Raw genomic sequence first — 22,914 nt, 5'->3', positions numbered from 1 at the left:
GTTGTCATGAAGGAGGAAATTAGCCGTAGAGACCAAAACAGTTTTTGTACCTGGCTGTAAACATGTTTACTTCTGCTGTAAAGTTGGGCAGTTGACCATGGGAGTCTGAGGATTGACTCGCGTTTGGAGCCAGCCTTAAGCAGCCATTTGAAGAAGTGCAGTATTTGGTACCAAGAAAAGTGACAACAGACCCGTCTGACAATTGGCTAAAAACAACAAGGCATGAAGTGGGATCCGATCGCATGTGGTCAATTGAGACGCATGTGGAGACGCCAGGTGTGAACTGACGAACTGAAAGCTGTCCACTTGTGATCGGATCACCCGAGACAGATGTTAATTTCAGGTCCGAGCAGGGCCTTTGAAACTGTGGCGGGACTAATCAGACGGTGTCAGAGGACGTCAGTAGAGTAGGCGGTTCTTCAGTGTGGCCCAGGAAGCATTTTTTCCCAATGTGGTCCGAGTGATTGGATCTCAAATGCGTCCTCAATGCATCTTGGGTGAGTTCCCACTAGGGTTGTGCCGATTGACTATGGTATCAGTGATCGATGATCGTTAGAACTATTGTCGATTGCTCACACCTTTGCAAATTTCAAGACAATATTTGACTTTTTGTCCCATTAATGTAGTTAATTATTATTTGTAGCATTAAATTAATACTAAATTGAATTTGCCTGCCACCGTTTAACATATATAACCGCGTATAACTGACCAACTTTTAGTAATAGTTCCAACTCCGCGTCGGTCCAACCAAAGAAATCTCACTTTTTGACATTGCTGTTCCTTGTTTGTTGTATTTTCTGCAACAACCAACTGCAGAGTAGAGAATCTGCTTCCTGTCTACGCTGCCAGTGTGTGCGGTCATGTGGAAAAACGTTTTCAGGTGTTAGTATGTGTTAGTGTATCATCACGATGGAGTAAACGTTCAGTCTCACACCTGCTGTGAATGAACAACCTGCAGAAGTGCAAGAAAGAACTCACACAGCAGTTTGAATTATTAATATCCTCTCTAAAAGCATGCAGCTGATTAATTACCACAAGGTGAAGGATGCGATCAATCAGTCATCGTCACCTCAGCTGAATCAGACAGATCCTGATGTGTCTCGTCTTGTGATCAATTTTGTAATGAGATGATTTGTCGTGTGATGTTACAGCCTCTGTTCTCAAACCACTTCCACATACTTACTTTGGCTTTCAACCTTGTGAACTGACGCTCTATTTAGTTGCGCCGTAAATATGTCACCACAATGCAATATTGTTAATATCAAGATATTACTTTTTGCTTTTTATGACATTAAGAATTAGATCGATAGTATCTTGAGCAATATGATATGGCACACTCACAAGCTGTCTCTGTCTTCAGACAACAATATGTGACTTTTGGTTAGAGAAGGTTAAAAGATAAATAACAGGATGGAGTAAAAATGTAAGCAAAGAAGCAATCTGGTGGCCACATTATCTTTTTAATAAGCTGAGTGTATTTATATTAAATTTGTTCCCTCTGTAGTAGCAAGAGCACTAAAAGGACATCTGTTGTCCTGCTTTCTATAGTGTCACTCATTATCTGGGCTAAATATACGACAGTTACATGCATGCATGTGTGACACCACGCAGGAGGATGTGTATGTCTAAATGGAATTACACAGCTCTGTTTTCTTTGTTTTAAAATAAGATGTTCATTAGGAGTATTTCAGTCTTAAGCAGATTTGGCCATTTGTCTCCAAACTCTGCTCGGGCGAAATTGGCCATCTGTACATGACGTCCCCTTCATATTTAGAAGGCCCATCTGTGGGACACATGGCACTCTCTTGGGCCACAATCCAAGTCTTGGCAAGAGTCCCATCGGTGCCAGAGGGAGAGACAAAAAAACCCACCAGTATCGCCTTCATTGAGAAGCTTTTCCTTCCGTCTTTTCCCACTTCTCTCCCTCTTTACTCTGCAAACAGAGCTTAACCAGCAGCTGCACACACCTGACGCCCCAATCCATCGGACAAGGCACATTCTGGCGTGGGGGCAACAAGCAGGGGCTCACGTTACAGAGAAATTGTACACCACAATGGTCTTCGCCTTCTTCCCGCTTTTTCTGAGCCTTGTCCCCCCCATCCTCTGTCTCCTCACACACCTCTCTCATGCCCCCTCCTTTGCCTTTTCTTTTTTTTATTTCCTTTCAAGTGCAGTGGACAGAGCCTGGGAATATTTACTTTGCTCAGTTCTGATTGAAACAGCAGCAGAACACAGATAAAGGGTGAGATTAACTTAATAAATATGTGATATGGTGCTGGGGCTCACCGTCCTTAGTGTGTTTAATTTAAACCAACTAGGATCTCTGGGAGCATGAACAAGAATCTTTGTGTAAAATTTAAGTTAATGTCACGTAAGCTCTTTTGGTTGACCAAGCGTTGGCACGTAAAGCTGGCACTATATAACATACCACCCACATGGAGTTTCTTAGAGGCTGGATGTCTGTACCTCCCAAAGTGTCCAAATCAGCACGGACAGGAAATCCTGATGCCAAACAAAACCATTTTGATTTAAGACCAGTTCAGTTTGGCTCTAAAGGTGTTTTTTTTCTCTGGCATTATAAAATCTGATGTAACCCAGATCATCGCGGCATGCTGCACATTCTGTACAGAAGAAACCTCATGCTGAAAAACTGGAAATTAATGACAATGAAAATTTAAAGTGATGATACATTTTTAAGATGCTGTATGTTGTTTAAAGTCTGTGTCTTATTACTGTTGACGAGAAATCCCTTCATTTAAAGGAATAACATTTTATTATTATCAGTTATTTATCAGACAGTATATGTAGATACTCATATCTGTGATGTCAATAATATCGGCTGGCTAATTAATCTCCTGGGATCTGATTTTGATGAGCATAAAGGTGGTAGGTCCACATGGAGCTGGATTACACAGAAACTGAAATAACTTTCAAACATTTGGGAAAATTCATATTATAAGCGTAACCAAATATCTTTGTGCTAGTCTTGAGATTAGTTGTAATCTTGTCTGTGCATCTCACAGCGTCATGGGATACCCTGACTCCAAGGTTGAATGACCCAGCCTGGAGTGCAGCACAGTCTGAGCCAAGTTACCCATTAATTAGGGAGTGTGTTGAGTTATAACTTGCTGTAAAAGGCTCCATAATGAGATTACTCCTGGTAGATGGAAAGCACAGATTCCCCTTTTTTTTTTTTTAAATCCTGAGGGGTTGAGGTGTGTGTGAAATGTGACCACAGCACTATGTCACTGGTAAGAGGCTTCACCTGTACCTTCTCGTGTCTTCGCTCTTGTAATGGATAGGAGATGTGTTTCTTCTCGGGACAATGCAGATGCCACCGACTCGTCTTCAGCACTGGCTCAAGGCATCTCCTCGGCCCACGTCATTGTCCCGTGGAATGCGCAGGTCCTCTGATTTCTTTTGTTCTCAGGGTGTATGTCAAACTGGCAAACCAGCCAGCGTGTAAGTGTCACCTGGGGAATGCCTAAAGAGCCTGCAAAAAATAAATCGAGTGTAGTGTTCAGCTCGTCACCCGGATTAAGTTGCACAGTGATATCATGAGTTATGACGAAAGTAACAATAGTAATACAGCAGGTAATGTCTTTTTCTTTCCTGACATTTAAGGGGCAAAGAGAAGAGAGGCTGCGTTAACACCTGATGGTGTGAGTGATTTATTATGACGGCCACCAAAAATAACGTCTTAATGTGTCAGAGTTGTTGTTTACAACCAGAGACACTTGAGTCTTACAGGCTTTTAGCTTGGGGCCAAAGAATTGTGTGGATAGGCCACTTTTTAACTAATTCAGGGGGAGGTTAGAAATGATCAATTTGCTTTTTACTTTTACTTTCTTATTCTGGATGGACTTAATATCCAGAATATAATAATTGTTCTTTATTTTTCCACAATAAATACAGACTCAAAAAGCAAAACAAAACAGACATAAAGATACAAACACACAAAACACTAAGATTTTAATGACTTCATTTCATCAGGAAAGAAAAAATGATGTTGTGGAATGTGCTTGCCATTATATTATTAGACTGTATGTATTTCTTCTTCCTCTCTACAGCCATCCAGGTGAAATGATAAAGCTCAGGGATGTCTGGCACCGTGCCAGCCAGTTGCCTGTCACGTCAACTTGCATTCACATCTGTTATCAAATTAAAATAGTCAGTTTTTTTCAATCCAGACCGACTTTGATGAAAAGACATCTCTTGTGTTCAGTGTGTACATGTGCGGATGAATATTCATGACGACCTCGGGGCTTACCAGAGCGTCTTTCATGGTGTTTGCCTCTCTCTGCTAATGGGCTGTGCCATGCCATGGATATGGCATACGTACATCTGGCAGTGTTGTTTTTCTTCTGATTAGATTGTTCATTACTATAAACTATGCAACCAGCTATAGGTTTAGATCTTAAAGTAGCTGTCCTCAATATATAGGCAGGCCGTTTTTTTGAAATAGTGGAACTCTGCGCTCTAGAAATCCTTCGTACCCAGTTCCCTTAGTTCAAATAAAAAATGTCCCCATTATGTGCTTATGTAAAATAAGTTCTGTATGAAGGAGTGGGGTGGGGGTGTCTGTATATGATATTATGCATAGAGCAGGATTACAGAGTCCTGTGTCAGTGCTGTCTGTAAATGTTATCCCAGCCCCCGAGGCTCAACAATCAGTGCAATGGTAGAGGGCCAGATTTAACTCACATTTCATGCTTTGTGTGGGACTTTCCCCTTCAGCTGATTCATAGTGCAAGCCTAATTATTTTTGTCTTTTGCTGTTGTTCAGTTTGCGGTTTCGGGGCAGTTGTTTGCCAGATTCCCCAGAGGGCTGATCTCTTTGTTTAAATGTCCCTCAGGAGAAGCAAGAGAGGCAGAAAACACGCTGGCGGAGGAAAACCAACAGCAACTGTTGATTGGACGGTGGAATTTGTCTGGAATGTTTCCAGTCCGTCTTTTACTCTTCGTTATTGTAACACAAATATTGATCATTGTCATTATCTATTTATCTGCAGATTTCCTAGTTTTAGTGTGTCATCATTTGATTAACAAAATTTCAGACAAATGCCCGTCACAACTTTACAGAGCTCACACGTTGTTTAGTTTATTATCATAGATGATGAAGAAAACCAACAAATATTCACATTTCAGAAACTCTGACACAAAGTTAGAAGTGATGGATGAACTTTTACATCACTGTTATATTGAAATGTGTAAAACACAAGCAGCATCCAATAACTTTTTCAATAAAATAGTTCATAAATGTCTAGATTCTCTACTCTTCGGGTTCGATACCCAGTCCTAGTTATTACTGTATCAAACTTGTGAGAATTTGATTGGTGTTGAGTAAGGGATATATTTATTAATTTTAAACTTAGAATAAGAACCTTGTATTTAGTTTTCTGTGTGCGTTTTTTTCACTCTCCATTCAGTTACCAGAAGTCATCGGGTAGATGAGTGGGAGAAACTCTAGACAGATGCCTGGCAGTTTGAAGTGAGATGAGCTGAATTTGAATTAGAAAAGATCAAACAAATGTGTCCTTTGAAACTGTGAAAGTCTTCCACAGTTCGCAGATGGAATAACATGAGTGTTCTCAGGGCGCGATATGCTTGGTTATAATAGAGCTTGGATGGTGACGTGTTGCGGGCTTTATTGCGAAATGTCACAGGTCTTGACGTGGAACGTGATAACAGGCTTTGTTCACAGATAAGAGTTGAAGGATGAAGGACGATGTCCAAGTCGCAGACGGGGTTTATTTAAGGGGCCGTGGTGCAGAGTTGACTTTTGAGGCAATTTAGTGGCTGCCAGTGTCTTTTTGAAGATGTGTCTGATGAAAGCTGAAATGTGATCCACCTCTGCAGCTCAAGTTTAGGGTCTGGAATCCGCCCCGTGGGGCTTCTTCTTTTTCTACAACTGCAATTTAAGAATAAAGAGGTGTCAAGGCTCCACACTAAACTAGTACTACCCCATGCACTGTAGAGATCGGATTGAAGACTCTCTCAACTATCGTCTGGAATTGGTTCAGGATGATAAACATGAAGCCTGTGTTGATCTGTTGGAAAGATGCTTCCTGGTTGATGTGAGATGCAAAAGTTGAGTTTCAAAGTCAGTCAGTGCTACAGATGGATGATTTAATGACTGTACTGAATATCTTGTGTGAGATAAGATAATTTCAAAAGTTGTACTGGCTTTATATAATTTATTACAAATACCAAATACAGTATCAAACCGACCTGGAAGTTCTCTGATAAATTAATATTAACATTAAGGATGTGATAAAGCTGTACCAAGACTAGTATTAGTGAAGAATGATGTCGTAGCTGGAGAACACACACACACACACACACACACACACACACACACACACAAAACTTGAATCAGAACCAAATGAAGACATCATGCTTACTGTGATGGATTATCCAGCTCTCTGGCAGCCAGCTTTGTGCTCCAAGCAAATTAAAATCGGTGTGTTATCACAGGCAAAACGGTAAATGCGACCAAAATAAACCACAAACACATTTGGGTTTTATTGGTGCGGTCTGTGCAGGTTGGCTGGAAGATTTAAGCGTTTTTATTTATTTATTTATTTTTTTACACTTCTTGCTTTCACTCACTCACTCATTTGTCTGTCTGTGCATTGAACAGGTTTGCGTAGTACAAATTATGTGATGTTTCCTCTCACTTTGGTTCATGACCAGGTCTAATGACCAGATATCCATCCAGTACGAACCTTCCTGTTGTGTCACTTTCATGTCTAAATGTCAGATTTGACATCTCATAAAGCGCTGAGCAGGACTCGCATTTGGGCTGTTGTGCCGCTGAATCATGCTTGAATACACAGTAAATGCACACTTTGGGCAAGAATGAAGTTTCTCTGGAGGTTGGCTTGTGCGACTTCTGACTCTTAGGACCTGACAAATAACCCATAATAGTCTTTGTGTTCTCGGAAGTGACTTTCAGATGTCCTAAATGCACTTCTCAGCTGTGACAGCAAGACTGAACAGCAGCAAAACCTCCGTCTCCCTCGAGGTGGAGACGAGAACATGAATCTTATCTTAGCCGCTCTCCCTGTAGCTCCTCTGACGTCATGAGTGGGTGACAGAAGCAGACCCTGGTGTCAGACTGCAGCCTCCAGGTGGCTGGGGCATCTGGTAGGGACAACCCCCGACCCCATGCAGACTGGAGGAGGTGGATGAGGTTGCCGGGGAAACGGATGTCTGGGATATTTTTCTCGTCCTGTTGTGAAAGTGACCCTGACCAAAGAGTGAGTAACAATAGAGACAATAGAGTTAACACCTGTAATGCTGAGGAGTAGAACTGCAACAATAAATTGATTGATTGATTATTTTTCATTTATCAAATGCTAAAATGCTTCTGCTTCCCCTACATGAGAGTGAATTGGATATCTTTGGGTTTTAGTCTGTTGGTCATACAAAAGAAGATATTAGATGACGTCCCCTCGAGCTTTAGGAAGCTGTGATGGGTGTTTTACTGGCTAAACCAGCAATCGATGCATCAAGAGAATAAATGGCAGCTTAATCAATAAAATAGATAATGCTTAGTTACAGCCCAGTTGAGAAATCATTTAGCATTTTAATGAATTCTGACTTTTGAGTGTCGACTTTCAGTGTGTGCCTATAGTCCTAAAGTTAGATGACCAGATAAGAGGTTACATTTTATTAGTGAGCGTATACATTTTTCTCCAGCTTACTCTTGCTTACAGTCGAGTTTCCCTAAAGATGTTAGCAACTGCTGCATAAAGTTTGTTCAGCTTTAAGACCCAGGTGGAGGATGGATTAGTGTTTAAGTTGTAGCATATGTCATACTCATAGGTCATACTTACCTAATACGTAGTTGTATTGATATAACAGACCCCATCCAGGGTCCCATTTAATAAATGATGGCTCCTGTTGTGCACAGTCATAAGCTGCTCGTTTCTGTTTCTTTAGGTTCCTCACTGTATACAATATATCAGCTAGCTACATACATTCATTTAAAAAAAGAAGATAAGTAAATACAACTACTTTTTTGGAAAACACATCCAAAAATACCCAATTGACGTTGACGAGCGGCAAACCCGCTAAAGAAATCTCTGACTCTGCAAAGCCCCCCGCAGGGCTGGAGGAGTCATGACGCCATGGGCTTCCTCTGCCTCCAGCCAGCTTGGCATCTGCTGCCCAGCAGAGACCAGGAACACTGATATCGACAGGCCTGAAAAAAAAAAACCACACTGTTGCTTGTTAAAGGGTACATAACACATGGCCAATAATAGCGGAGAAGTAAGAAAGCAAGATGGCCGTAGATAATCCATGTACAGTAGATTGTGATCTATCCGTCATGTTCTCGAGTGTAGTCTCTCACCAGTTCTGACCATCGGCTGTTTATATCTCACCACCCGTTGGGATTTGTCATTTAGATCGATGAATCTTAATGGATAAACTTAACCACCATGCAGTGCATGTTACCCAGCGGCAACGATGTTATGTGACAACAACATACATCTCTAACCTCACCTCCCCACCCCCTCCTGTTAGCAGTCGGCAGATGATGGTGTAAGTGAATCTCGACTGATATTGAGTGTTGCTCTGACCCGGAGCTACAGAAAGAGCGAGGGACAGAGATAAGCCATCAGTTAAAAGAACAAAATCACGTTTCAGATCCATCCATCATTAATCCTGCAAATTAGATACAAAAAACAGGATAAAATCTCTCAGGACTTAAACTTTGAATGTAAAGATTAAGTTTGGCAATGCCCTTTATTTTTCTTGTCCAACCCTAAACCCCATTAGAAAACTTTCTCACCCTGTCTGTTGAACTAAACAAATAAATCTTCAGCTCAGAAATGTATAGTAAAACCCAGCAATTTCCTAAAACAGCTTGGTTCTGTAGTTTTTAGCAAACGTTACTCAAACAGGGAATTGTGAATTTGCTGGAGGCTGTTTCCACCTGTGGTTTAATACACATTTGGTGCTGTAGTGATTGTTCTTGGCATTAGCACAGTGTTTGTGGAATTGACTCAAGATAAACCACAGTTCCCACCTGTGTGACTAAAAGCTCTGTCAGGTTTTGGCTGCACAGACGGTACTTGTTAGACGGCTCAGTTCATTGTTGGATTTGGTGTTTTATCAGAATTGACCGTAAGAGAAATCATGAATATTTTTTTGTTTGTCTCTTTCTGTTTTATATTTGATTTTAAATGGGTACCGCAGGGAAAATGTAAAATGATGAAATCGAGGCATCCTGACTTTTCTTCCTTGCCCATTGGTCAAGCTTCTGAAACTCTTGATCCATACGCTTCCCATAATGCCACGCTGACTGGTCTTTCAAACTCCACCGCCCCAGTTTATATTGGAGGCTTTCTTATAAACTTCTTGGAGCCTGAGCTGAGATGACATTATCAGGGGACAGAGGACATTATACAACTGTTCCCACAGGTTGAGTCTCACTCCTCCACGGTGAGTCAACTGATTCTCATGTGGAAAATCACTGCAGCGCCCCTTTTTAATAAGAGGCAGTCGCGCTGTCCACAGCGCTGACATGTTGGTAGTGACAGATGTAGCCTGGCCTCAGAAAACGAGCTGATACTTTGGAACCTGAATTTACTTTAACCTACTTTATAACTTTTTAAAACTTCTCTGAATAAAGTCTGACTCAGCAGTTAAATTGCCTTCATGTTCTCACCTTGTGCTTTCTTATGTAAGCAATATTCATCGTTCAGTGGACTCAATCTGCCATAAGCATTTTCTAAAACATATTTTATATGAGCTGTTTTACTATATTGTCTCTAATTATTAGTATAAACTCCAGACCTTTCTTATAGGTGTCCACAGGAGCTGTAGACAATAATATCTGCTTATAACTACAAAAAAGCCACTTACAAAGCATTTATGAAATGTTCATATGCTGCTTATAAGTGCTAAAAAGGCATATATGATAAACGTAAAGGGTTAATATAACTTTTATGGCACTGCGATGAGGTTCTAAGGTGAAGAGCATAATACTGGCTCGGCTCTATCTGTGGCCTATTAGTGTTATTTTCAGTGCATTGCCTGCCTTGGCTCCAGTTCAGCAGGACATCAGGCTCTGTTTGGCTCTAAATGAACTGGCAGTGCTTCACTCACTGACACTGGAACTGCGCTCACAATGGTGGAGCAGCATGTCCATCCCCCTCTCTTCATCACAGACATCAAAACCCTCTTTGCATTTGTCTGTATAACTCACACAATCTGAAAAGGACTTTACACACTGTGGGATACGAGTGTTACATGAGAGATGCTGCTTGGGAAAGTGTCCTAATTGAATAAGTTAAATTCAATTAGAAAAGGCTTAAACATCCAATGAGCATTTCATTACTGAGAAAACACTGCTTTGATTCGATTAAGCAGGTCTGACCGGAGCAAAAGGAACAAACATCAAAAGCCTGTTTACAGACTTTAATATAATCAGAGTTAATAACACTCCATGTGTACCGTCTTGCGACTCGGCACAAAGCTGTGGTCGTCTCTGCCGTGCGATGACGGCTCGGAGTTGTCGGCCAATTCTCTGGGTCGTCTTAGCTCACAGATCAAGGCCGCTGGGCTGGATCTTTGAACTTGACATTTCAAAAGGGAGAGGATAAAGAGATGCTTAAATATCAAATCCTTCCCCACTCCCTCAGCCCTGATATTGGATGCTGTTAAAAGATCAACCGCCTAATCAAAGAGGAGCGCTCCTGCCAGAGGATTTTCCCGGTGTGCTTGTCTGTGGAAGTTAATTTATACATGTTTCAGCATAAAATCTAACTTTTGTCTCATTTAGATTCTTGTTAAATACCAAGCTGCTGATGTTGATTAATATTGTGCCTTTTGTTCTGTTTGTGTGTTTGTTTGTGGCAGAGTGCTTTAAACAAAAACAGACATCATGACGGTCACATTGTCGTCTTATTTTTGTAGTGTTGTATTGTTCCTCTCATCAGTAACATTGACTACTTTCTAGCAACAAACTTGCTGAGTACAGAGTCCAGAAACTCAAGCAGTCAGACAGACCTGAGACAAACCTTCAGGTTAGTCAGATTACTGTGGAAGAAAAACTAAAAACTGTCCGTCGTAAACTTACACACTAACTTCCGTGCCACAGCTGTGCACACACACTTTTCCTGTGCAACATGGGACCGGGGGCTTCTGGGACTTCCAATCATGGTGGTTAGTTTTGAATGTGAAAGATAATTGTGTTGGCCAGTAAACTAACTAAAATGAAAATAGAAATTTCTCACTGTTAGGCAGAACTTCAACGTGGCATGAGTTACAGGGTTAGAGGAAGTGCAAGCTTTTTTATAGGCGCACAGGTGTGTTAGAGAGGGAGATCAACAGGCATTTCATTGTGTGTGGTCTTGTGATAATACTCTTCTAAGTTACCTCCCCCATCCCCCCCTCATCCGTCCACACACACACCCTCAGTTGCCCTCCTTCCTCTCTTTTCACTGCTCATACGCTTCTTCCCACAAATCACTTGACAAATGGGCTGCCCACAGGTGTCGTCGGCAGAGCTCCCCTCCCCAGCTGCCCCCCCGTCTTCCACGGCATGGGAATGGGGGCGACGTTCCTATTGTTCACAGCTGCTTGTGTCAACGTGACATGCCCACCTCCTCCGTCCTCCCCAGCGCAGCGGGACACACTGCCACCCGACGACTGGGAATCCAGTCATAACCAGAGCCCTGGCTCAAGGTCTTGGCACGCTGCGGCCAAGTGAATAAAACAAGTGGCGGATATTGTCTGCTAAGCCCTGAGAACTGGAGTCTCCCAGTCTAGAGATCAAGATAAAGCTGCTCTCTGCTCTCATATCAAACAATGCAGCTGGTTATGAGCTCTGAACACAGATAAATCATTGTGTTTGACATTGTGTCTGACCGACTGCGAGGCATCTGACTCGTGCTGGAAAAGATGGGCAAAGTGTTTATTACTTTCTCCAGGCGAGAACTGTGTGTTGATGTGAAATACAGGGCAGGTTTGTTGTGAAAATACAGGCTTTTTAGATCTGAGACGTGTCAATAAGGCTGCGGTGAAGGTGAACACAGTCTGAACCTTTGACTCTCACATACTGTGTTTACATGCACACAGCTACAGCTTCATATGCACTTTACGTTTTGTCTTAATAAGAACAGTATATAAGTAGCAGAGCTGACATGATTAGCTGATTAACTGAGATAAACAGAAAATTTGAGAAATGATCAATCTTTTTAGTCGTTCGACAAGCGATTTAAAGACGTCAATGTGGACTTTAATTAGAAATCTGGAATATATAATTGATTTTCTTTGTGACAAGCAGTGCACTCTGGGAAATCCTCTCAATTTTTGAGGTGGTGGTGGCAACAAAGACGCTTGCATATCATCGTTCTAATCTGCCTCCTATAACCTGTATGAGTCCAGCTTCCCGTCTGTGGCGTTTGGCAGTGTTCAGACTGACATAAACGCTGCATGAAATAAAGTTCAGCCCTCTCATTAATTTCACCACATGGACCCAGTTTGGTGCCTACAGAGAGGGCAACAGCAACAATGCACAAAAATTGAAACCCGTCTCAACGTTTGCAGCAGCACGATGCAGATTCATCCGTCAAGACACTGCGCTGGACATGAAGTACTACGTGCAGTGTTTCTGAAAGCCTGCAGTTATCCAGTAGCAGCTAAAGCCCACATGTGCTTTGTTTGCTTCCCATCCCCGCCCTCCTCCACAAGTTTCCCTCCCCCACCCTGACTGCCTTGCCTGCAACTGTCTGGGCTGCACTCTCCTTAACCTGCAAGTAATTGTCCTTCACCCAGCCAGAGAACATCTCACAGCTCACCAAACAAATGATTTTTACTGATTAACTACACAAAAACACTGACATCCACAAGTGTAATCTGAGCCTAAAATCTTTTTCCTTTTTTCTATTTTTTTTTTTTTTTTTGTCTTTGTTTCCTGTGAATCTGCTGTGATCTCTTCTGTGGTCCAACAGCTGCAGAGTGGCTCAGTGATTTGGCTGATAAGATTCCAGTACAGGCATACATTCACAAACCCACACATACATACGCAGACCCCCCATATCAGCAGTTTTCATCTCTTGTTTCAGAACAGCTGCAGGCATGCATGCAAGCAGTCAACGCTGAGCTCTGCCCGCAGAAACACAAACACTGATATATCATCTCATTTAAGTCAGGATCTTTAGACTGGCATATAATGGCTTAGTGGCAATATTTTAATTTTAACCATTTTCAGTGGTTAGTTTTGTTAATTAGGCCAGCAGTTTAGGAGAAACGTCACCCAATTTAATAATGACAGAAGCGCGATATCATGTACCTGCATTTACTGTATGTTCTTCTACTAATTTAATTAGCTTTTTCACCTGAATATTCATTGTATCTGGTCCAGGTTTCTGTCATCCTCTTCTGAAAGCGCACTTCAGTTTGTGAGATGATTGGAGCTCTGCCCATTTTCACACCTGGCCTGTCTCAGTGGAAATGCATCGTTTCGGACTGTGGGTTTCACACAATTGAGATTATTATTTAATACAGTCAAAATAAACAACAGTGTGTGTGTGTGGGGGGGGATTGTTGTTAGTAGGACTGGCCAGGGCACAGGGAGTAGCCTCTCCTCCTCATTAACACAGCAGTGCACCTGTGATCACTCTGATATTCTCTTTGAGAGCATTAAGGTTCTCAGCGGGGGGGAATTTGAGGGTGGGGGGGGCTGGGATTCGCCATTTTGATCCCGGTGAATTAGGTGTGGCACGCTCGCCCGACAGCTCGCCTCATGTCTGGTACATGGGATAAAAGGAGAGGGAGTGCACAAACAGGCCTTTGTTGTAGGACAGGCGCTGCTCAAATGCTAATAAAGTCTGATGATACAAACAGACACAACAATGCAGAAAGTTCAGACCAATGTGAATTCACACACAAGACACGCATTCAGAGCAATGGAAGTGTTTGTGACTTCTCTGTGTGTTTGATAGAGACGCAGCTCGTAATCACCAGTGAAGCTAATTGTGTAAGATTTTTATGTAAAAACAATGGGAGGCTACATCATCATATTCCCACTGAATAGATTCAGCCTGTTTACATTAGTGATTATGCTGACCAGAGGAATTTCTCATCATGCTGTTTTTGGAGGCTCTGCTTCTTGCTTTCTGCTGTAGTGTAAGTGTATGGCAGCTCCTTGAATATTTTAAACCAATTAATCAATTTTTATGAAAATTTTATTAGCAATATTTATTGAGGTCAGAACCAAAAGAAAAAGGCTTTGGTGTTTACTCTTTGATGTGATGTGAAGCATATTCATTTAGCGCAGGCCCATATGAAGATAGGAGTGTACTGGAAAGCTGAATTACAGAAGCAGAGATTGGCCTGGATGTGACATTCATTTTACAGTATTAACAAAATTCTTGTCTTGTTTATGAGTGCCTGCATTTTTGTTTCTTAAGGTTTGTGAGTAGTTTAAACTGAAAAGTGCTCACTGACTTGACAAACTCTCGTGTGTGTGAATGTACTCTGTTGTTTCTGTGTATTTGCAGCGAGCAAAAACCCTGCAAATATTCTACATCATGGTGTTTTTGGTGGTTGTAGGAGAAATAGTACTGATTGTAGGGGTCCTTCTTGGAGCTCGGTCGTAAAGACATATCATATAACCAGTTTGATTCTGGCCAGCTACCATTGTTTCATAACCGTCACTCTCCGCATGTTTCCCGTCTGAATCTACATCGCCAACTATCCAACAGAGGCAAAAGTGCCAAAAGAAATAGTATTGAACAGGTCTGATGCTCTCGCAACAATGACTGTTTTATTCAAAGTTAGTTGGTTTCTGGGAATCGAAATGGAAGCGATTACCTCAGGCCAGCTCCTTTCTGCTGGAGGGTTGAAGGAAAGCTGATTTTAGTTGGCACCCAGTTTGCAGCTTTCAAGGATGTTCGGCACTGTGATGATGACCACAGGGCCGGGGATAAGAAGGCCTTTGTTGGAGTACAGCAGCGAGTCAGTCTGCTGTCGTCAGAGTTTGATTGGGGAAAAAAGGTCTCCTATTTTTAGTGTTAGAATAACAGCGGAGGCCTCGTACCTGGCCCCTCTTACCTTAATGTCTCGTCTTTCACACACTTTAATATGAGACGAAGAAGGAATCACTGTCGTTTCCAGATTCTCTCGACCTCAAAACGTCTTTTTTTTTTTTTTTTTTTGCCTACCTTCAGTTAAGTCATATTACTTGACATGTTGATGAATGTTAAGTTCATCGAGCCGAATGGTTCCAAAGGTGGGTGGTTTAACGCACGCATTTCTCGATAGGTCAGGACGTCCTGCGCACTTGTGGTTGGTGTTTTGTCCAAAGATACCAATCCATTTAGAGCAAGGAAATCCAATCATGTATCCTCAAATTGATATTTATGTTTGAAATGGAAAACAAACAGTTAAATTCAGCATTTCCCCAGAACTACAGCATTGTGGTCAGGGGTATTTCTGGATTGTGGAAACTGCATCTGCCCTGGTTCCTAGTTTAGTTTCAGTGACTGTATTCAGGCACTAGCAGTAAGGTGGTAGACAGTTATACATCTACAGGTGTTATAGTTGGATTGGGCCCAATTTGTATTTATGTTGTGTTTCTATTTATCGCCGTGGGGTCGAGTTTCTAGTAAACTGTGTTTCTGCAGGCTTATTCTCCAAATTTGTTTTCGTTCTGCTGATACCCAGAGGAAACCCCCCTTGATGTAGATACAGTGTTTAGCCTGTTGACCTTTAATTAGCCATCCTGTGGCTGTGGAGCAACCTGCGTGCCAGAGACCAGCAGCTCCGGAGGGGGGCTATTGATGAGCGGTGGATGCCGAGGAACAAGCCGCACTCACTGCTGAACATCAGATACAAGCATAAATAAAACATTTATGTTTCTCCTTTAATGAAGTCTCACCCACTGGGTGTGATGATGAAAAATTAATGTGGCTGCTGAAGAAGTTGCTAACCAGCGGGAATGATTAGCAATTCTTTAAAAGCCAGTGTTGGCGGATGGTTTGTAAGGGGATGGAAGATCTAGTGAAACCCGCAAAACAAGTAGAGAAACATTCAGCATGGCAACATGTTTTTGTAAGACATGCGGTGCGCAGGTTAAGAGAGTTAAGATGCCAAAGGGGCTTCAATGGATCTCTTGAAAGCGTTAACTCAGAAACACAGATTGCATTTTGTGGACACTATAATCCAAATATGTTCATTTTAGAGAACTTGCTGAATAAAGATAGAGGAAAAACCACCAAAGACAAGAGGATAGCTGGTGTCTATATAACTGTTTTAAAGTGGAGTCAAAACCTGTTAAAATCTCCCTCTGTGTTAAGCACAGCAAATCAAATCACACAGAAGTTTTGTACATCTTTTTCTGTGTGCGATAAGTTGTAATGTTTTTAGCGACAACCAGGCCACAACAACAAACGGTGAGATTCACTGAGCACATCCATGACATGCAGACACATAACTGGCAGGAATCACTCACAGAATTAACCTATTAAAGAATCATCATGGTACAACTCTTCAGGTTGTACTGTGATGTGCTCTTCAATCTGTAGAAGATGAGAAATTGTTCGGCAAAGTGAAAGTGGCCAAACACAACATACATGGAGGATGTTTTGTGTTTTTGGGGGAGGTCAACAGCCATTTCTATGGTCATCTTTATGGCTGGAGGTTGGTAGCTTGCTTTGTTCCACGTTCTTCATCCTGCCTATGAAGCTTTGATTGGTCAGTGATCCTCCATCACCAATCACCAAATTTATTTTAATCATCTGGAACCAGGCTGTGTGTGTATGCTTCCTCCAGATAAAACCAAATTGCCTTTTGCACTTGGGAAAGGTGGCCCGTAATCATGCCAAATGAGTACCAGAATTGCACTTTGCTGTCTCATCCGCTTAAACACAACCTCAGTTGCAGCTACCATGGTGCGTGGGGGATTGTTCGGAGCCAGAAAAATACAAACCAGGTGCAAAAGGTTTGACTACTGCCATACATTTCCTGACCTGGATCTGCTACATGCTCCGCTGCATGAAAGAAAAAAAAGGGGGGGGGGGGGTTACTGATGCATAAGGTGCCTTTGAGGAGATTCCCAGCACTTCCTTATTTCTCTATGTGAAAGAATAAAGGCCGGGCCCTTCACTGCCACTCCCTGTCACTCAGGGAACAGGCTGCTGGGAGATTTGTGCCAGATGCTGCTTCTGAAACCATTGCCACATCAGTAGGACAAGGAGCTCTCATCTCCACTGTAGGGCTGTGTGCTTTCACTGTGTGAGTGTGTGTGTGTGTGTGTGTGTGTGTGTGTGTGTTGTCTTTGATGTCAGGCAGTACACTGTGTCCCCCAGGTGTTCGACACCACACCAGGGTTGCGTATTGAGAAATCTTCCTCCCTGTCATCCACACTTACATGCTAGCTTTTTACACCCTCCATCCTCTGAGGGACCCTCAGTGTCTGCACACAACTTTTATTCAGGGAGTCCTGAAAAACTCTGAAACACCGATCAGTTCTTACTTTTTCTCAGAAGTAGCTTCAAAAAAGCAGATTTTCTTTTTCCAAAATGTATGTGGAATAAAATGTATGACATTACATATGCATAATATGTAATTTCCATTCACTTGAATTGGAAAGTGTTGTCAGACCCCACTGTATATGCTTGTTCCAAAATGTCTTTGATCTTCATATTTTAATATTCAAACCGAAGACACCACGTTTTTATATATATTAATATTCCAGTCTTTTTATTGTTTTCTACACATCTCCTCAAAAATCAGCCTGACATGCCCCAGTGAACACGGGGGTTTACAGAACACTTATAACTGGACGTTTTCATGTTCTTAGAGGCATTCAGTCTCATTTCATGGTTCATCAGCCATGTGAAGGATTAGGGTAAGTAAATGAGGCCGGGTTGTTGTGTCAGAGGTGATTTGGACTCTTATCAGTGGCAGAGCTGCAGATCTACTGCAGGCCTAAGCTGACAACCTTAATCAAATGGGGAAGCCAATAATGGTGACCACTTTAGTTAGCGTCTGAGGGTATTGTCTGCCTGTTGGGCACATAATGAGCTACTGTATGCAGAGGCTGTCCTGGAAGTAGCCCCCTCATTATGCCTGTTGTTTGTCTGATTTGTATTGTGAAAGTACTGTGTGAGTCTGTCTGTGTTTGCCTTTGAATGAAAGGACAAAAAACTACTTATTTGTCATCTTTGTGCTCTTAATTCTGTCTGTGTCCCCTATAACACACTCAAGCTTCTCTGTAAATGTTCTCAAGGAGTTAAAAGTGTTGCATAACATTTATTTTAGAGTAATCTCTAATCATTCCTGATATTGTATTTGTGGCACCAAGTGAGATCTGTCATGCAGACATGCATTCAGCCGCTGTGCGTCTGTGCTTCTGTGGACTGCGGTCTCTGTCCACTGGTGTTTATGGGAAATGTGGTCTTAATTTGGAGGCAGGTTGTGTTACATTTGGCATTTGCTCGTCCTCGTTTCCTCTCATCCAGCAGTACTATTTGTCTCCTTCCAGGAACCAAGGAGATGTGAGGAAAGGAGGAAAGAAGGAGGCGGAAGGGAACAGAAATGGGGAAGCCGGGTTTTTACTTTGTGACAAAAAGTCAGTGTCCATTACATGAGAAGTGGCCTGATCATAACGTCAGTCCAACAGCCAAGCACAGACCAAGAACATGAATGTGTACACCAGATTTTATGACTTTCCATCCAGTAGTTGTCAAGACATTTCATTTAAAACAATCAAATAACTGAAGATCAGCAAAGTCAGTTAGTTGGGACACATCCTCTGAGAACCATGAGAGTCTGTACAGTTTTGTGCCAATTCAACGAAGACACAGTGAGAGGAGAAGTGAACATTTTGAGCTACTGATGGCACTAGGAAGAAGTGGACGTGTTTCAGCCCAAGGCTTTCTTCAGTTTTTCTGAGACCATGTGGGTGTGACCCTTGTTAAATAGCTGCTGCATTAGCCTTTAAAAAAGTGTTATACAATATAATGCGAGTGCTGACGACCTTTTTGCTATTTCTGTGCCTTTTGGTCCAGCACCCATCAAACTGAAAATGTTTAAGTTAAGGCAGTTCTTTTATTAAATTATAATTTTGGCAGTTTCTGATATTTGTGTTTTCCGCTTGTTCAGAAATCAAGATTTATCATTTGACAAGTTTGGCTTCAGGTGAGGAAAGGGATTTTGCATAAAACTATAAAAGATATTGTATTGACACCAGTGCAGCGATGGCAGCACTGAAATCAGTTTCTGGATCACAAAGGAGAGGATGTAGGGAAGGAGAGCATTCAAACACGAGCATGAACCATATCATGACAGTGATTTTCAGGATGGTTTAATTTAATTGCTATAATCCTGTTATTTTAAGAATGACATAATAAAGACTGAATAATAGACAACCAGCGTTTTGTGACGAAATCTACCTCTTAGTGGAGAAGTTAATCTGCCATTTGAGACGTAATTGTGTTTGTTGTTGAGCTGGGAAAGTCTCTCTGTCCCCTTCTGTTGTTCATCCCTCTGACAGGTCATTTGGGGTCCTGTCCAGTCACAAGCCTGATCCTGTCAACACATTCAAATATTCTGAATGAATTAGCTCTGTATCATCCAGACACAGACAGCAGACAGCCACGAATGTATGCACACACCCACACACACCCACACCCACAGGCAGCAGTTTTGGTTGTCAGGGTCCATAGATCATGGGTCGTGTGTGTTTGTGCTTTAGTCCATGCAGCATAAAGTCACAACAGGAACAGATAAGACCGGTCCCAGGTTGGCTTTGGAAGCCAAATCCCCAGCAGCCCCCCAGTGCTAATCGGATTAGCTGAAAAGTTAGCAGCACGGCCCCAAAGAGACAAAACAGTTTTTGCACTGACTTCTGTGACATATTTTGCTCTCCAGTCTCCATAATCTGCTTCTTGTCTAAAAGCCGTCTCACATTATCTTTGTCGTAGTAAACAACCACCTCAGTACACGATGAACTGTTTTTAACCTTTGGTCATAGATATTCCAGGAAGTAACAGTTTTTAAGCTCTGGGGATGAAATGGCATTTTTTGGCTGACTGGTGGGTGGGGTGGGTGTGTGTGGGGTGGGTGGGTGTGTGTGTGTGTGTGGGGGGGGTCTGATCCACCCAGGTGGGGGAACAATGGCGCGCCGGTTGTCTTAAAAGGAATGGTTGGCTGAGCATAGGCCCGGACAGAGGAGGGAGGGACAGCCAGAAAAAAAAATGAGTTGTGAAAATGATTGGTGCTTGGTGGGCGGAGGGGGGGTGATGGTGATGGGGGAGCAGCCGGTTGAATGGGGGCAGCAGGGTGGCAACTGGACTCTTAAAGCTTTTTTTCATGCATGGTCTGTTTCAACCAACGCTGAAAACACATATGAGGACACTGAGGTCTGGCTCTTGCTAATTGTTTTCCTTTTATTTTTGAAAAGCATTAAATTGTCGAAAACAACTGGAATGTTTTCTTCTTGCCTCTGCGTATTAGACAATACTAAATGTATATTTTCCCCAGATAATACAGCTGCACAGTGCCCCAAGACTTTGGCTTATACTAATAACAGAAAACACAATACAACTGAAAAAAATATGAATATTTCTGCCTCAAGACAATAAAGCTTGTTTCTCACTTTTGTGTTTTGTATGATGTTCTTTATTCTGTAGAGTTCACGAGTATAAAGGAACCAAGTGCATTCATTTCTGTAGGAGAGTGCTCCATGTATGTCGCATTGCACCTCTATAACACAATCAAAATTAATGCAGCAGAACCAGAGAAATTGTCTTTTTCTTCTTGTCAAAAAATGGTGCGTACGTTCCCACAATGCAACTCCACCACTTACAGTTTGATCAGAGATTTGGGAATGTTACGCTAACAGCAGCTAATATAGCCTCAAGCTGCTAGCCTCAAGCAGAGATCGAAGAGCGGACTGCAGGGATCTGATCAGTCTTCAAGGAAAGGAGCCACAACTTTAAGCAACAGACAGATACAGAGATACTTCTGTACTTTGCTGTGCTCATGAATAAAAGTCCTGCAGACAAATCAAGTGGTGAGAGTAAGCAGAGGCGTGAGAGACTACTCCAAAATAGTTAATAACAACACACGACAGATTAAATCCACTGAACATCAGTGACAGTGACACCTGGCAGTGTGGGGGGTGGGGAGGCGCGTACCCTTTATCATCTTGCATACCAACTCCGAACCAGATTAAACAGGGAAAATGGACTTTTTTCGTGCCATCTTGTTTTCTTTTGTCACTGTGTGAGCTGGCCCCTTTATAACAGCAGCCAAGTCCAACATGGCTAAGAAAGCTCTTGGCTGTCTGACTCAACAGCCCAGTGTCAAACTGGCTAGCCTTCCTATGCCTGCATTCTCTCGATGATGCCTAGGGAACTGGTTTTCTGGCCAAGATGTGGTTTTGTGGTTACAGTCAGCCAGGCAGAAGGGGATGAACATTATGCTATGCGGACAAGAAGCCTTTTCTTCTATGTTCTGCTAACATGGCCGACTGGCTCCAGGTTTGTCTGGGAAGACAAGTCATTCATTTGCCAAACACAGGGCAGTTTAGAATTAGATTAGGATTGAGTCGAAATTAAAGTTGGATATAAAGAACCGATGTTGGGTTCAAGTCACAGTGAATTCCATTTTTTATTTGGAGTTTGTTACTGTTTTGAATGGTTCATGAATTATACGGGGACCACGGTGCAGCACCCGCAGAAAGCATGGAGTTGATTTATGTACATGTCTCTGTGTTTTTCAGCCTGGGCCAAGGTGGAGCTGACGATGCATGAGAGTGTTGAGGCGTACCTGGGTGACTCGGCTCAGATCCCCTGCCAGTACAGCTTCACTGACGCCAACAATGAGCCCAGCTTTGTCATGATCCAGTGGTTTGTGGTGAGTACTGCTGGACCCACTGTGGAAAACTGACACTGTCTATCCAACTGCTCATGTACTGGGTAGGGCTGCCCCCACCCCCCTCAATAATTTGAATCATCAACCCCAGCTCATTTTCTAGTTGAAGCACCACATTTCATCTGTCCAAACAGAAGAAATAAGAGGGTAAATGCTGAGACCTACATACCTAGACTCTCTCCTTTGTTAATTTTAAGATGATTTAAAGATTTTAAGATGATTTTCTTTGATGTGGATGCTCACTAACCCTTTTTTTTTTTTTTTTTAAAGTTATAGGCTACAGGCTCATTCATCTACCAGGGTGCTGAGCAGGAATAATGTAGACTTAGTCAGTAGGAACATGATCAGTAGGAATTCCAGCGCACACAAGGGATGTCAAGGTCATCTTCGGTTATTAATAGACAAACATGATTACAAATCAGTGTGTGAAAAAGGCATTTGGTATTTCCTGCTTTCTCAGACTTGCTATTTACATGATCACTGACAAGTTTGTGCTTTTTAAAGATTCTCATGGCTCTTAATAACAGATCACGAGACACAAACATTTACATTTCTAAATCCATGATATAGATATCACATATAAACTGTGTACAACTCATGTTTATATATATGTAAGAAGAGTTAAGCTCCAACAGCTGATAAAAATGTATAAGGAAACATTTGAGTCTAGCGTCTAATCCTGATGGGGGGGGGGGTAATGTGCCTCAACTCTGCCTGTGCACAGCTAAATGACCCAAAGGTATAGAAAACAGAGGGAACATCATTCCATCACAGGAAACTATTGAAATCTAGAACTTTATTTAAACCATTATCCAAAATTAAAAACTGCGTGATGTCATAACATTGACACAGACGCATCAGGATCCATCTGATGCCGCTCAGCCTGCTGCTCTGCCTGTCCGACACCAAGCTTAAGTCAGTGTGAGAGAAACCAGCTGGACACATGTTTTACCCATCATGCCTTGAGGCAACACTGGCCAATATCAACCACTGATTTAACCTTAAAGTGCTGTT

At 42.2% G+C, this 22,914-nt stretch overlaps 1 protein-coding gene across 1 annotated transcript in view; it reads left to right on the top strand.

The window, feature by feature from the left end:
* Nucleotides 1–22,914, top strand: part of mcama (melanoma cell adhesion molecule a) — a 57,720-nt gene that overhangs the window by 20,214 nt on the left and 14,592 nt on the right. The window contains exon 4 of the mRNA XM_023401612.2: nt 21,749–21,882. Within this exon, the coding sequence (XP_023257380.1) occupies nt 21,749–21,882 (134 nt within the window). The remainder of the gene's footprint in view (nt 1–21,748; nt 21,883–22,914) is intronic.

The sequence above is a fragment of the Seriola lalandi genome, unplaced genomic scaffold (assembly GCF_002814215.2).
Source record: "Seriola lalandi dorsalis isolate HSWRI2012SDOR001 ecotype SW California unplaced genomic scaffold, Sedor1 jcf7180002053710, whole genome shotgun sequence".
NCBI classification, from domain to species: domain Eukaryota; kingdom Metazoa; phylum Chordata; class Actinopteri; order Carangiformes; family Carangidae; genus Seriola; species Seriola lalandi.
Note: the sequence above shows the minus strand (reverse complement) of the source record. Positions and strands in the feature narration are given on the sequence as shown.